The 16,336-nt window shown below is 37.6% G+C and overlaps 1 protein-coding gene across 1 annotated transcript in view; it reads left to right on the top strand.

Moving 5' to 3' along the window:
• Positions 1-7,835: 7,835 nt before the first annotated feature.
• LOC127958840 (androgen receptor) overlaps positions 7,836-16,336 on the top strand; it is a 60,627-nt gene continuing 52,126 nt past the window's right edge. The window contains exon 1 of the mRNA XM_052557853.1: positions 7,836-9,835. Within this exon, the coding sequence (XP_052413813.1) occupies positions 8,460-9,835 (1,376 nt within the window). The 5' untranslated portion in view covers positions 7,836-8,459. The remainder of the gene's footprint in view (positions 9,836-16,336) is intronic.

The raw sequence follows: 16,336 nt of genomic DNA, 5'->3' as shown, positions 1-16,336 counted from the left end.
TGTATCAATATATAGCAATATATTTTCAATCTTTTGGTGTATATTGACAAAATATAAGCACTAGTTTCCAATGTATGGAAATGTATTATGTAATATAACACATTATGCAGTATATCCCCATACATTTTTCTTAAGGGTAATTTGACCTGACTGAGAATCCAAGTTATTCTTGAAAATGATCACACAGACACTATTATGAAACTTTTAAGCTAAGTAAAAAAGTTTTTGTGCAAGAGATTGGTGTGTATGTGCTGATGAAAAGATAAGACTGGTGTGTGTGTGTGTGTGTGTGAGAGAGAGAGAGAGTGAGAGAGTTAGGGAGTAGGAGGGCACTGTAGCCTTGCATAGCAGTGGTTTTGGCAAACGAGGAAACACAGAAAGTGGGAGAGAGTACATGAAGGAGTATTTTTATATTTTGTCAAGAGTTTTTGTGCCTGAACTGGACCAGGTCAGAGACAATGTTTTGCACAAATAATTTTGTCCCTTAGTTGATCTTAAGCAACTCAAATTACAGAACATCATGAGACGTCATGACTCATTTCCATTCAAAGTTCGAATCTGTGTTCGCTGGCTGCTGATGTTTGCATAAGTACTAGTAAACATGTTAAGGAAATAACACGTAACATTTTAATTATATTTCATAAAAAGAATTAAATGACTCTGAAAAAGATTTGTTAATTTTGCTGAACGAGACTCAAGGTCTGAGTCGGTCAAATCGCATCTGCTGAGCTTCCCATCACTACTGCTGAGCCAGAGACAGACAGGTTTGTACAGCGTTGCATTATAACCAATCATACACAATTCTGTTGAGCTAATGAATGCAATGGCCAATCAGAGACATTCAGATGAGTTTTGTTCACTTGCTCGCTGACTGAATTATCTGATGAATTATCTCATCAGAAACGACACAGCGCTGATACGAAAAGTAAGATATTTATTTCATTTTCAGATATTCCATATCTTGGCTCTGGCTAGACTGAATGAAAATGTTTTTTGGATAATGTAAATGTTTTTTTTTTTTTTTTTTTTTTGCTCACATTAAATACACATTAAATACAAAGTCCTACTTAAAATATTTTATGGCATGACACCCATACAGCTAAGTTGAATTTTTGTGTAGTTAACAGATTATATTTTTAGTCTACTTTGCCCATCACCATTTATTTTTAAGATAACATACAACGCATATTTGAGAATCGTGGTATTTCCTAGTTAACAAATGTGCCCCTCAAAAATTATGAGTGCATGAGGCCCCTGATATGATGTTATATTAACATAACCGTTTCACAGATAGTTTGGCCATTGTTCTCATGAGTGCTGTCGTGGTCGTCCATGTGATCACCTCATCCCTGAATCTTATCTCAGCCCGTTCCTGTCCTCTTCTTCTTCACACACATCCTTGTCAGCAGCATAGATTAGCTCTGACCTCTAAAAAGACGCATGTGTATGTGTTTTGACGTCCAACTTTATATTTAAGTCTAAGACAGATGTTGTTCTATGAAGCTGCCCACACTAGTAAAAAAGTAATATATTTCAAATACATTTATTTCATACTAAGTATAGTTAGTGTAGTTCAAATCTATTAACATATTTATTGAGAGATAACTCGAGACTTACTGATATAAAAATTATAATTAACTTTATATGGCATACTACATGTGCAAAATGCACATTTATTAATATTATATTATATCATATAATGTGTTTTAATGTCACTTTTTATGAGGATTGTATGATATTTGAATAAATTTGATCTTCAAATTCTAAATATTTAAAGTGTACCTTAAGTATATTTGCAATAGTTCCACTTCCGTACAATCAAATATACTGTACTACGTATAGTTTTTATTTGCATTAAAAATAAAATTTGTTAGACTTCAAGTATACCAGTTTGGTTTACTAAAAGTACAATTGCAGTTCATTTTATTAAGTATATAAGTATGAAAATGTATTTGTAACATACTTAGCATGAAATAAATGTGTTTCAAATCCATTTAAGACCTTTTTTTTTTTTTTACTAGAGCAGACAGAGTTTGTAATGACAAACTTTGGCCAAAAATATAGTGCGACTGAATGACACAAATACATTATTTCCTAGATATCAGCAAGAAAATTTTTTTTGGATCATGTAGAAATGAAGGCATGTGTGCCTGTATGAGCATTTGCATCTGTGTCTGAGTGTATGAATGTGTGTGTTAGTGGGAGTTTTAAGTATGAAGGCCGTAGAGCAGAGCCAGACTCAGTAACAGTTCAGATAAGAAAGCTTCAGCCACCTGGAGAGAGAGACTTTAAGCATTACTAACATTAGTACTAGTACAAGTACTAACATTGATTAAACAATTAAAAGGGTATATAAAAATATAAGTGGTTTAAATATAAACACTAACTCATCTAGTAGCTGATATGGGCTCAGGGACATCTCTGTGCACCTGCTGTTGACAAAGGGAAAAACGATGAAAAGTGGCATTAGAGCCCCCAAAATCAGCAGCGTTACTCTCAGAACTAGACTTTGCCCCGAGGGGTTTGCCTTAGACCAGCAGAATAGACACAATGAGCAAAACAAAGATAAACCAAACAGGACTGTATTTATGATTGTATTATTTTAACTGACATCCAAACCTGATTTGTTTTCTGGTACACAAAAGATATATGAATTTGGTATGAAAATTATTATGTGTCTCAGTAAGTATTTTTTATTTTTTTTTAATCCATACTAAGTAAATACATGGCAAAATTTATTTTATTTTTTATTTTTTGAGAAATATGTCATTAATTTATATCATTCGGTCAGTGCCAGCTTTGTGCACATGTCCTGCTTGTCTTTTAACCAATGTTGCGTAAACCCCATGCAGCTTCAGCCTGTCTGGATGTTTCATTAACTGAAAAGTTTGACTTGTCAAAATGGGACACTTGTGGCCGGCACATCATGCATTAATTGGATGAGACCAAGAGATTTCATGTTTCGAAACAGCTTATGCAAGCCGATATGCTTGCAGGTGTATGGCTGCTTTGTGAGGAAATAGTTTAACTCTTACTCAGAGGAGTTTTTGTACTCCAACTAAGCAGAAACAAATGGTGTGACATGAAAAAGTGGGATGAGCTTGTGCTAATGACTTCCACTGACCACAGATCAGCCGGTATATAAACAGTATAAACTTACCTCACCCGCTCTGACAGCTCTCTCAGATGCACATGAATCAAAGCCAAAGAGCCGGTAGTGATCAGACTCTGGCACAAGGGAGAGACGTAGAGAATGTCTGCTGACCTCAGATGGGGATGAGTGATACGATCAAGTGAAATGAAGACCTTCCCTAAGCAGGAATATAATAATGTAACTGAAAGATGAGCAGAAGGCTATAAATTTTTTAGTCCTCGTACATGCATGCTCTCACACATTGGACGCGTGTTGTGAAACACCCTGCATCACTGATTAGAGCGGGCCACATCCCAGTGATGTTGGCACTGCATTGACACCACAGAGAATGATAAACTTCTTGCAGCTTGTGTTATATCTCCATTTGTCTTTTTGTCTGCTTCTTCTTTTTCTCTTTTTCATCTCTTTTGGGTAAAATGACTGGACTGGATTGGAATGTGTAAGTGTTTGCTTGTAAATATAAACTTGATATCATGGATAGACAAAAGTTAGAGAGACTTAAAGATGGTTATGTATCATGTAACATTTGTTCTTTACTCTTTCTCTGTTAAAAAGTCTTAAGTGTGGACTTCTCTGGACGCAGGTAGGATGAAAACATAAACCCTCCACTTTCTGCTCTCTTTTTGTAACCTTCAATTAGAGAATGGAAGAATCAACTTCATGCTTTAGAAATGTTGCTTTCTTTTTTTCCTCAAACTTACTCAAAATTTTTAAAGTTCTCCTCAGTTGTTAACAATGAAGACCAAAATATTGCACATGTCTAAATGTAAATAAAGTTTCACATTTTTTAATTTTTGGCTTGAATGACATTCCAGTCAACTGTTAAAAGAAGCTGACTGCACACACATTCTTATTTCCATATGCATATGGTTCCATGAAGAACATCTAACATCCGTAGAACCTTTACAATATACAAAATGTGCTTTATAATGCAGAATATTTTTCACACTAAGAACAAAATGGTCATCTTTACGGCATTAGTAGCAAAAACACCTGCTCACATTTCAAATATTTGTGGTTTTTGGCAACCACTAACTGTGAAATTGTTTTAGCAGCCACACCTTCATTTATTAGTGCTCATGTGTTCATGGCTGATCAAATACCCATATAGGATGAATACTTCACACCTTCGCCCATATGCTGCTTTAGGACAATCAGAGAGACATAAACTCATTTGAACCACTGAACCAACAAAACATAGCAGCAGCTCAATTTAAAGTATTGAATATTTTCTAAACGTCCTGAAAAGATGACTCGCATTGAATAATGTATGCCAAGTGTTTCTATATACAGAAACATCTGGCCTGTTTACAGGTGTCTGGGTGTGATATAGAGCGAGAGAGATTGTCTCTCTGATTTATCAGAACATTTGGTAAATGTTGGACTGGTCCCTGGGGATGAACGAACACCAGCAGCCTCAAAAACTGCTTAATGGACTCTTACTTAAATACATATGCATATTCACTTAAGTGGCTTTACTGTCTGTCCGCTAGAGTTTGTAATGCAAAAAGTTAATCTGACCTATATTGAGATTACTGTTTTTCTCAAAGGATTTGACACATTTCTTCAAACTCAGGTCACGGTTCTCAAAAAAGTTCACACAGTGATCTGAAAATACTGTATAATTGTCCTAAACAGACTGTATGGTTTCATTGATTTTATAAAAAATGACAAATTATGCAAATAATTTTCTCTAAACAATGTGCACAAAATGCATTAATTGTTATAAAAAGTTGCCATTAGCAGGTACATCCCTTATGAAAATTAACCATTTGAAAACAATGCTCTCAGTATGTTAAAGCCTCCATGCAATTACAAATTATCTAACAAACATTGTGAAATCCACCTTATGCTGATGGAGATCAAGGTATAAACACTATAAACTGACACGCAATAGTGGAAGCACACAATCCCTATGGAGCATGCCCAAAATCATGTGGATGCAATTTTTGTCTTGATGTTTGCGCAGACACACTGAAGGGGAAACAGGAGAATTGAATTCTCCGGAACACCTGAACACATTCAGAGGTGAGGGGTGTGACGTTTAGATGCACTCTAGTGGTTTAGCCAATCACAAAACAGTGGCCCAGTGAACCAATCTGAGCCCATCGAGTATTTCTGATGGAGAGGCTTCATAAAACCAGGAAATCATCAGAGCGTTTATAGGAGAAGGAACAGAGTGGTGAAGAATAAAGGTTATGTGAAAAAAATTTTTTTTTAAAAACAAAGCATTAACACATTTTTAGACTGCACCCCATAAACACAATCAAGCCTAGCCTACTTGCTGCTGAAGGTGAGATAAACTGTAAATCAAAAGGTTTTGCTCATCACTGAAGAAAAAACAGACACAGACTTTACTTTGAACTTGTGAGGATTCATATAATCTTGATTCTGGTGACAGCCTAAGGTTCAAATAAATAAAGAAAATATTTACAGAAAATATTAAATGAGTTTTCCATAAACATCAGAAGTTAAGTTCAATCAACAGTGTTTGCGGAATAATGTTGATTAATAAAACATTATTCAGAGCTTTCCCTTGTTTTCTTAAAAAATTATAGTGAGGTACCACATACAATGGAAATGAATGAGACAAATTTTCTTTTTAAAAGCAGAATTATGAAGCTTAGGATTTTATAAAGCACCCAATTCTGTTGAAACTTGTTTATTTGAGCTGTAAAGTTGTTCTTGTTATTTTTATGATTACTTCAGAGTTTTTAGGCAGTATGTTTTCATGGAATCAAAGTTGTAAAATTGTATATCATTTCATTTGAATTTTTTTTTTAATCATGCTTATTCTTTATGCTTGTATTTTTGAAACAGTAAGTATTAGTGTTTATGGATTGACCCATTCACTTTATACATTTTTGTGGTAATCAGCATCATACACATTGTGCTATTTATTGAGTTGACTGAACCTGGAATGTTCTTTTAACATAATATTAGCAGGTCTCCATAACCTTCAAAATTACTTTAAATAAATACAAGAACATTTATTTTTTTCAATCAGACTAAATGGGCTGTACTTTGGCGTAATTATCTGAGTATATGTGGAATTTCAGTTACTAAGCAACAGGTGCTGCACACATGCACACACACTCTCCCAAATGGCTGTGACAGAGTAAAAAAAAAAAAAAAGATACGAAGCACCAGCAACAGATATGAAGAATGCCTGTTCCTAATGATGAACAAAAAATAGTGATGATGAGATATAACCAGAACTCAGCCTCCACTGATAAACAACACACCGGAGCACTTTCCCTTCATCTCAGCAATCTCTGGCCAAAACAAACCAAAACAGCCCTTTCAACTTCAGTCCCTCTCTGTCAGCTCCTCCCACAGCCGCTGACCAATTCATTCTGAATAACGCCACTCGTTCTGAATAACCTCAAACACTTCACTGGAGCTTTCTTCATCCAAATCAGACACGGTTCACGACAACACAGCACTGCAAATGCAATATCCTTTTCCTGCACTGCATATATGGCATGCTTGCTGCATGTGAAGTGCTTCTCTGAACTCTCGCTTCTTAATAGAGCACAGTTTGTGCCAGGAAATAATTCTTCTTGTAACCTAAGAGTTTATATGTTACACTGTTATTAATTTTGAACTGACAACAGGGATTAGTAATGAATACTGCATTCTCACTGAGGAGCATTAAAATCTTCTGAGCCTTGCGGCAAAGAAAACAATAAAGGTCACATTTAGTTACAGTGAATAAAAAAGGATCACCTTTGCACTGGTGAAAGTTCTAGAAAAATAATAATACTGCTTGTAGGACTCACGATAATGGCCTTTTGATCAAACTGGTCCTCATGGCTGGGTGTGAATGAGAAGACACAGGACCTGACTGTTTAGTAGATGTAATTATTGTCTTGATGTTTTCTCATCTTTTAGAGCTTAAGGAAAACCTAAAGTGGTGCCTTGATTTTCTCAGAGCAACAACAGTCCAAGCAAAAATGTTGATTTCATTTATTTATTCATGCAGAGCCTATTTAACTAACAATTCTGACTTTTTCTCATTTCCCTTTATTGCATTTTCCATATTTCATATACTCAACTCAAACATTTACATTTTCCCTGGGGCGTTTACAGTGTTTACAAATCTGACCTTAAATTAATTTGAGCTTAAATTCAGTTATTTACTAAAACAGTCCATTAAATTATGCACTAAAAAACAACAACAACCTTTTACATATTTAATTGACATTAAATGTCCAGACAAAAACATTTATTCTGGCAAGGTTAAATATGGCTTTCTGCCATTAAAAACTAAAAATAACATAAAAATAAATAAAATAAAAATGGCCATCTTCCTGTTATGCTCTTCAACTGGCTATTTTTGTGGATGTTACAGTCCCGTTGTGGATTTAATGTGTGCTCAGTAATAAATGCCATGGGAAACATTTCCACAGAACAGAGGCCCATAACTCATATAAAGTGCGCACCGTGCAGACTCTCATAGAGCACTACTCTTTCTTGGGGCAGCATATTATTCCCAGCTCATTGATTTTATTATATTTTCACCTTTAAATCTATGATACATACATACATCAGTGTTTTATTTTACTACTAGAGAAAGTGAGTTGTGATCCAGTGCTCGTATTTGTAGAGTGTTCTCGTTTACCCATATTATTGGCGCCGTTCCTGTTTCTGTATTATTTTGTCCTGACAGTAAAAGCGTTCAAGGACTTTCCCGAGCGAACTCTCCGTAAAATAACTGCTTACCCTCGCAAAACACCGTGAAACAGCAGGCTCTCCCCGCATTACCTGCGCCTGAGCCCAGGAGACTACCTGACACGAGAGAAAGGGGCTTTAATTGTACTTTAAATAGGAAAGTGTGGGATGTGATGTTCTTGGTGTATTGTAGTAACCGGAGTCGGGCTGATCATGGAAAACAGGCAGCGATAAGCAAATCGTATCGCTTGTTCTCAAGTTAGACAAAAAACAACTCGAGCGGCGGAGATAAATTCCCACCCTTGTAAGGTTCACTTTCATCCGCTCATTTATGGACAACGCGCGTAGCCTGCAGTCTGACTTGAGCATACGGCGGGACTGGATAACGCTGTGACGAGCAGAAGGCTGTTCACGTGCATTTTCGGAAAACTTTCAGTTGACGTTTATTAAGAGCCGCCTATGCGTCTCCGGCGTGCGTGAGCGCTCGTTTGATTATTTTTGCTTACACTGTCTCGCGCAGCGCAGCTCTTTGGTGTCTGGCTCGAACTTTTCCAAGGATTTCGTCAATGAACTTGTTGCGGTGAGTCCCCTTTAAACCATCACGGCCTGTGTTGTACGCTGTTTGAAGACTATGGATGTTCCGGGGGAGGCTTGCGAGTCCCCAGACGCAGTTTTCCACAGAACTTACCAGAGCGTTTTCCAAAACGTGTGCGTCGCGAGAGCGAGCAACGCCGAGAGTTTGGACTTTTCTAGCTCCGAGAAGCGCGGCTGCCTACAGGAGACCGCCTCGACGGAAAAACGTCCAAGCAAGCTGTCCCCCAGCAAGGGAATAATATGCTGCCCCAAGAAAGAGTGCGAGAGTGCGAGTTCAGTGATGCGGAGTTCAATAGGAAGTAAAAGCGACACGTCCCTGTCATGCTCGGGCCGCGCAGACGCCACCGAAAGCAGCGGCAGTCGCGCAGGTTTCCTTCGGGGCGCAGAGAGCGGACAAAAGAGCTGCGCTACGGCTGAAGTTCACTCGCGCCGTGACGCAAGAGTGGCGAGTAGTAGTCGTGCGTGCAACACCACCAGCAGCAGCAGTAGCATCTCGGAGACAGCGCGAGAGCTGTGCAAAGCTGTGTCCGTATCTTTGGGCTTAGCTATGGAGTCCAGCGAACTGGGCGATGTGGAACCGCACCATGTGCCGCCGCCCCTGACCACTAAAAGTAGTAGTGAGAGAATCTATTTGTTTGGAATGCCTTTGCTCAACTGCTCAGTGAGTGAACGGGAGGCAGGAGGGAAAGAAAGAGAGTACGCTCTCGCGGCGGGACGAGACAGAGGCGCAGAGCTGCGGGGCAGGGACAGACTGCTCGAGATGTTTAAAAGTGGCGACCTGGAGCAGCTAGCAGGTGAGGTGACGACCTTGCAGTGCAGCAGCGCGTCTCGATCACACCTAACCGCGGATGCGCAGGGTGTACATGAGTTCGCCAGCGTGTCCGGGGACATTGCCAACTTGAGTTCAGAAGGTACGACAGGACCGGACATGGACGAAACGCGAGCGGCTTCGTGCCAGTTCGAACAACTGTTGCCCGTGAGCATGGCCCATTTCGTGCAACCGGAGCTCGAAAACGGACCGAGCCAGAGCTTCGCAAAGCCCGCAGAGATGTCCGGTGAGTTTGCGGGCCCTGTGGAGGATTACGTTAATCTGTATAACGTCAAAATCAAGGCGGAGATGATGCCCCGTGAATTAAATGACACTTGGGCGTATCCGCATAGGTACGCTGAGGACTGTAACGGCCAGTACGGGTCTCCCAAACAAAGGACCCCATACGCATCTGGCCATGATACGCATTTTATCTGTAACCCCTACGAGTACGGCCGAAACGAGGCTCTGGTTCCACGGGAGCGTCCTCCGCCCGAACAGTGGTACCCCGGCGGGATGTTGACCCGTCCCCCTTACCCTAACATGCCCTGCTTAAAAAACGAGATGGGCAACTGGCTGGATGTAACATCATTAACGGATGGCAGGTAAGAGGGGGCACTGCTGTGTTTTTTCTTTCCACACAAATTATGTTGTGCGCTACAACCAATTCGTAACGTTGATAAAGTTGATTAAAATGGCGCGCGCTTAAATAACACGGGTGTCGTTGTATCCCGAAATGCGACTATACGCAGGACATTGAAAAAGACTTGTAGAAATGTTTGTTTACAGTCTTTATTGATTTTAATATGATTAATTAATGCCTGACTTAAATGAGCAAGAAACAATGCACAGGACCATTATGCACTAATTTGAAGTGCATAATTGAGTTTTTATTCCAATATAATAATTATTTTATTTTATTTTAAACCTGCTGACCCATAGTCACAGAGTTTGTGAAATATTTAAAATAAAAGGCTTTGTTTTATAAGACCAGTAAGTTACTTTCACATGATCTCTGGTTTCGTGTTGTTTCAGTTCAGTATAGGAATGTTATTTATTGGTTTTCTATTAATGGACTGGGTTCAGCTGCTTCAGGACCATTTTATTAGGTAGGGATTACATTAAAATTCCTGAAGGAAGCCTTAATTTGTTTGAAGTTCCTCTCTTTATGTCTGCAGCCAAGTAAACCAGTCCACAGAGGCAGCTGTACACATTTAACACACTCACTCCTTCTTCAGGATAGCTGGGTTCCAGGGATCCTGCCATCAAGGCAACCCCACACAGTTGTGACCAAGCGCAGAGACACCATGCGCTTCATAGCTCTTATCCTTAAACCTCTCTGTATTCTTGTTCTCGTTCTGAGTCATTCACACATTTAATCACCCACAAACTATACATGGAAAGGGAACATTTTGATTAACACACTGACATGGAGGTCCAACTGTCATGCTGTGCATTTTCATTGACAGGTTTTAGTTATATTACATTGCATAGACTTAACAGTTTAAGCATTTATGTCTTTTACTTTATTTGGTTGTTTTGATATCTCAGTTTGTCAAAATGTATTGTTTTAAAATGTTCTCTTTAATTATACATAAATGTAATTTGACTTGACTTAACAGTGGCATGGCTGTTTTAAAAAACGGGTTTCAATTAGATCTGCACTGGCTGGAACAAAAGCAGAACATTAATTAGAAAATATGCAAGCTGACTATATGGAGAAAACCAGTTGCGTGTCCCTGCGGTTTTCTAAAGAACAGTTTGGTGCTTCAATCTGAGCCATTGTTAAACAAGCATTTTTTTTCCAAGGCTGTGTTTTAGAGTATATGTGTTTTTTATTCTTTTTTTTTCCTGAAAGGAATTTGAGCTTAGTTGTGTGTTTAACCTTTACAACTTTGGGGTTTGTGTTGGATGAAAAACCATTTGATCTTTGCGAAAAATATGGTTAAAGACACCAGCCAGAACATGAATCTGACACACAGAGACCCAAATACTGAGACAAAGTGTGAGGGACTTTATACTGGTCTTGACCTGATATCACACATAATAAATCTTCTGAACATGAGTCTAACAACGAGGCCACATTTAGGCAAAAAAGTGGTTTGTGAATACCACAACAAAAGTTTTTAGGGTACACTTTACTCATTTGAGTAAGAATTTTTTTTACTTACATGTACAGTCCACCATATTGATTTTTTTTTAGTCTGCTTGACAACTAGCTATAATTTAAAGTGGCTTTTCCCTCAGTCAAAGTGGTTTTATTTACAAATGACTGTGATTTTAGGTGTATTTAGCAGTTAAAATGTGTATTATGTGCTGTATTACAGTGCTGAAGGCAATATTGAACATTTTTAATAAACGGTGACTTTGATGATTGGATGGTGCAAAAATAGACAAACTGTGAACTGCTGTATGACCACTGAAGATAGATAGCTGGGTTAGTGGTACAAATTTGTTCGTATTTATTTGTGGTTGTATGAGTGGGACAGACAGTGAGAGAGAGAGGGAGAGGGGGGGTTACGGGGTTGTGAGATTTTTTTGTGTACGTGTGTCTCTGTTAGGTAATAATCTGAAGTACACTTTGGTCAAATTCAAATCTAGTCAAACAGCATTCTGAACAAGGCAAAGGTTCCTTACAAAGCGTTCTAGGTAGAAACATGTGGCTTGAACCGAGAACCCTAGAAGAGTTCACTGTAGCCCCATTGCACTAGAGTTTTGAGAACTAAATGGGCTCAGAAAGTGGTTTTATTTACAAATGACTGTGATTTTAGGTGTATTTAGCAGTTAAAGTGTGTATTGTGTGCTGTATTACAGTGCTGAAGGCATACAACATAGCAGCAGGGCTAAGAACAAATGATTACTACAAGGGATAGTTTACATTTACATTTAGTCATAGCTGATGCTTTTATCCAAAGCCACTTACAAATGAGGACAACGGAAGCAATCGAAATCAACAAAAGAGCAATGATATACAAGTGCTATAACAAGTCTCAGGTAGCTTAGGATAGTTCAATCAATAACCAAATTTCTGTCATAAATGATGAACTTTCATGTCCTTTCAAACTCTTTTTACTTGCTTTCTTCTGTGAACGAGACAAATATTTAGTGTGTTTGTTCAGACAGTGAAGTCAGTGGGGTCCGGTGTTGTTTGGACTTAAGTGTTCTATACAGAATATGTTCTTTTGTGTTTCACAGAGGAAAAAAATCAGACAGGTTTGAAACAACATAAACGATGAGATAAAAAATGAACACATTTATTAATATTTACTCACTCTCATGCTCCAAAAAATAATCTTTCTATAGAAGAAAAAAAAAAAAATTTTTTTTTATGATATTAAAGATGCAAACACGGTGCTCCCCACGATCGGAGATGTATAGAGAAGTGGTTAGCTATATTCCATTTTAATGTGTGGGTTTAACGTCTCTTGTCTCTGGAATATTGCCATTTTGTTTATATTATAATATAGGCTAATTTTGAGCATTTGAGCAAGGTTTGCTGTTTAGTGTACATTTACTCGTGCTAGTTTTATACCCCCCCCCCCCCCCCCCTTTTTATTTTTGCTGGAACTTGCCCATGGCTTTTTTGTTGTTGTTGCTGTTTTTAAATGCACTTCTTTTCCTGGGAAGTGACGTCAATGATTAATAACAATTCCTCTCAATATTGATTTGTTGACATAGCCCTTACATTGAGATCCTTTGGAAGGCTATGCAGAGGTGAAAAGTTGATGAATACTGAAGGTATTAATGAGAAAAGTGTTAATGTGAAAATGTGGTCATATACATCGCATCACAAGCTCGCAGATTTCAACAAACCATTTCCACAACTAAGCATTAATAAATAGCCTCCATGGATGGGAGGTATTTTTTGAAAGTTTTAAAATGTATCATGCATCAAACATATTTAATTTGAAATTTGAATTTTCATGATCTGGTCCCCACATGAAATGAGACCTGACCCTATTTGACATGGTCTTGGTCTTATTGTAAGCAGCATACCTTATTAGATAGCTCTCCTCCTCTTAAAGGACTTCAACAAAAATCACACAGAGACTCCTTTTTTTTTTTTTACACATCAGTAAATTTCCTTTGGATTTTTTTCCCTGTTTATTATCCTGGAAGTCTTATTTAAAGTAATATATTAGTAAAATGGCTGTGTATGTCATTTTGTTTTGAAAGCAATTGCACCTTTAACTTAAACACCTTATGTTTAATAGCTTTTCTTAAGTGCTATTGCTATGTGTAAATCATTTTCTTCATTACCCTACACTTTTTATGTAGGTTTGTCTGTTCAGATCTAAGCCCTAATTACTTAAATATAATTTGTATAATGATGTATAAGAAACCAAATGTCAAATATCACTGAGTTCAAGAAAATGTACTGTGCTAAAGATGACTGTCTCTGGAAGGTTTTTTTTTTTTGGTCAAGCAATTTATCTCAATCAAGCACAAGTTCACACACACACACACACACACACAGATCCTGAAAAAACAAAACAATATATGGTGATTTAGATATTATTTTATTTTTGATATGTGGGCGACATTTACCCTTAGCACTGAAACATAAATGTGCTCATTGTCCCTTTCATACAGGCAAATGTTGGCTGTAAATGATGAAACAAACACTTGGCAGCAACCCCGTTCATTGGTTAATAATCAAGGGGAGATGATCTATATAAAAGGCTGCAATCTGCTGTTATCCTGGTCAGGGCTCCAGACAAAAAAAAAAATCAGATAAGGAGCCTTCAGCACCTATAAGAATCAACAGTTCCATATATGTATGTTTCTTTTATTTGTTTATTTTTTAAACATCTGAACAGTTCACATGGCTCTAGACTTGTTCTTCCCACTTGTCACTCTTTTGTGACTAACATTCTCATTTGGTCACTTTTTTTTTTTTTTTTTGGTAGAATATGGGATTAATCAGTGCATGCTGATGAACTTTTATCAAAGTTTACAGTTATATGGTAACGAAAGTGGTTAACATTCAACTCGTCTGTTTTTTATCAGTACTATTATTTGTGCTATGAATTTTGTGAACGGGAGTTCCTCCTGCTATTTTATGAGATATAGGCTACAGATGCTTTAACTTTCAGGTTCCTGATGTTGTAATGTTTTACTAGAAAATACAATTGTCTGTTTTGCTGACATCTATACATCTTTCACTTATTAGGTCTAAAACAAAAGATTGACTCATTGTTATTCTTTATTAAAAAGCACAAAAACAGTGAAACAGTGGGCTACAATGACAAACTAGCTTACAATAACGTTTGTTTAAAAAAAAACATATAAGATATAACAATAAGATGATGCATGTTATACACCACATGCTGTATTATCTTTTTCGCCAGACAAATACTAGCACTTTTCTTTCTTTTCTTGTCTTTCATAAAAAAAAATATAATAAAAACATGGCTATGCGTTCTGTACTAGACTAACTGTTGCTTTGGATAAAAGCGTCTGCTAAATGATTAAATGTAAATGTAAATGTATTATATACCAAGGAATAATTACAGAATGTTTGGCAAACACTGAGAAATCAAATAAATAATTTTTTAAAAGAAAATCTCCATAGCATAACATGAGGTAAACACTAAAGATAACAAGCTTTTCAAAATAAAAATAAAAATAAAAAATAAACTGGCTGTTGGCGACAAGACTTGTTGTTGTTTTTTTAACACAAGAATACCAACATGTTCATCTTCTCTGGTTTAAGAAGCAGTCTTTTACTTAACTTTAGCTTGAAAACCAAATTTTTGCTGACATGGCAAGTATAAACCAGATTCTACACTCAAAGTTCATGTGCTTCAGTGATAGAACATTGTGTTAGTACAAAAGGTTGTGGGTTTGATTCCCATGGACCACACATGCTGGTAAAAAATGTATAGCCTGTGTAACAGAAATGAGTCGAACCAGACAAATTAAAGAGTCTATCAAAGCTGTGCGTTGAAACACGAGCCGAATTCCTCAGGAAGTCATAAATCAGTTCTTGTGCCACAAATCCCAAGCAAGATGAGCAACCAACTTGTTAACACAACAGCTTTCAACATTAACACCACTAGAACAATTATTGACAATTCCAATTCGAAGAAGAGAAATTTGGTGTCAAATGTGTTGTTCGTAATTGAAATGCAACGCTGGACATCACATGGAAACCCATGAGTTAAACACTTCCACTGACTTCCCCACACCTAGCAGAACCAGACTGAAATTCCTAAAGGGGGAAGGGCTTTAAACCTCTGTCTCTACAGAACATCCCTATGTCATGAGAATAGCAAAGAAACTGCTTTTTGTACATGTATATGGACCAGAATGAACTCAAAAAGACTTATAAATGAATCATTCCATCGTTTAACTCCATACTCATTTATGTGTAACCCACACATTTGACTATCATGTATAATCACTTATTGTGTATGTCTTTTGATAACTATAGGATACATAGTCATGTCTAGTATTGATATAATCGAATTTTCTTGCTTGACATTGTCCTGATAATCATTTATTTGTAAAATATATCATAACCTGGTAATAGGAATCATGTCCAAAATTAGACCCTGCAAGGCAGGAAAATTCGGACCACATGCTTGGTAAGATAAACAAATGATTTATGATACCCCCGAGCCAAGACAATATCTGATTGGTCAAGACAACATTTGAGGTGTGGCCAACAGACCACTTTAAATACTTTGGACACCATTAAATCTTGCTTTTAGTTCTAGCCTTGCTCGTGCTATCAGTCATGCTTTTTAGTCTGCTTTTAGTCATGCCTGCTCTTAGCTTTTAGCTTGTAGCTTTGCTACCTAGCTTTAGCTTTTAGCTTCTAGCCATGCTGTTTAATCATCACTGTTCTTTGAGCGCGGTTACAGCGTGCTTCGGCCTGCAAGCCTGCTGCTACTTAGCCACGATGAGAAGGAACACAACCTAGTCTTTATTTCTTTTCTTTTCCGTTTGAGAGTTTCGTGTTCTGAGTTAAGTTTTATAACGTCGAGTCTCCGACGCCTGACCTCGGGTGCCCGTTCAACTTCAACCAGCCCACACGACTCTGCACTTTCAGCCAACGCCCAACAACCACGGGCTTCCCAAGACGTCACTTCAGCGACTGA

The sequence above is a fragment of the Carassius gibelio genome, chromosome B5, assembly GCF_023724105.1.
Source record: "Carassius gibelio isolate Cgi1373 ecotype wild population from Czech Republic chromosome B5, carGib1.2-hapl.c, whole genome shotgun sequence".
NCBI classification, from domain to species: Eukaryota; Metazoa; Chordata; class Actinopteri; order Cypriniformes; family Cyprinidae; genus Carassius; species Carassius gibelio.
This window is presented reverse-complemented; position numbering and strand designations above follow the sequence as displayed.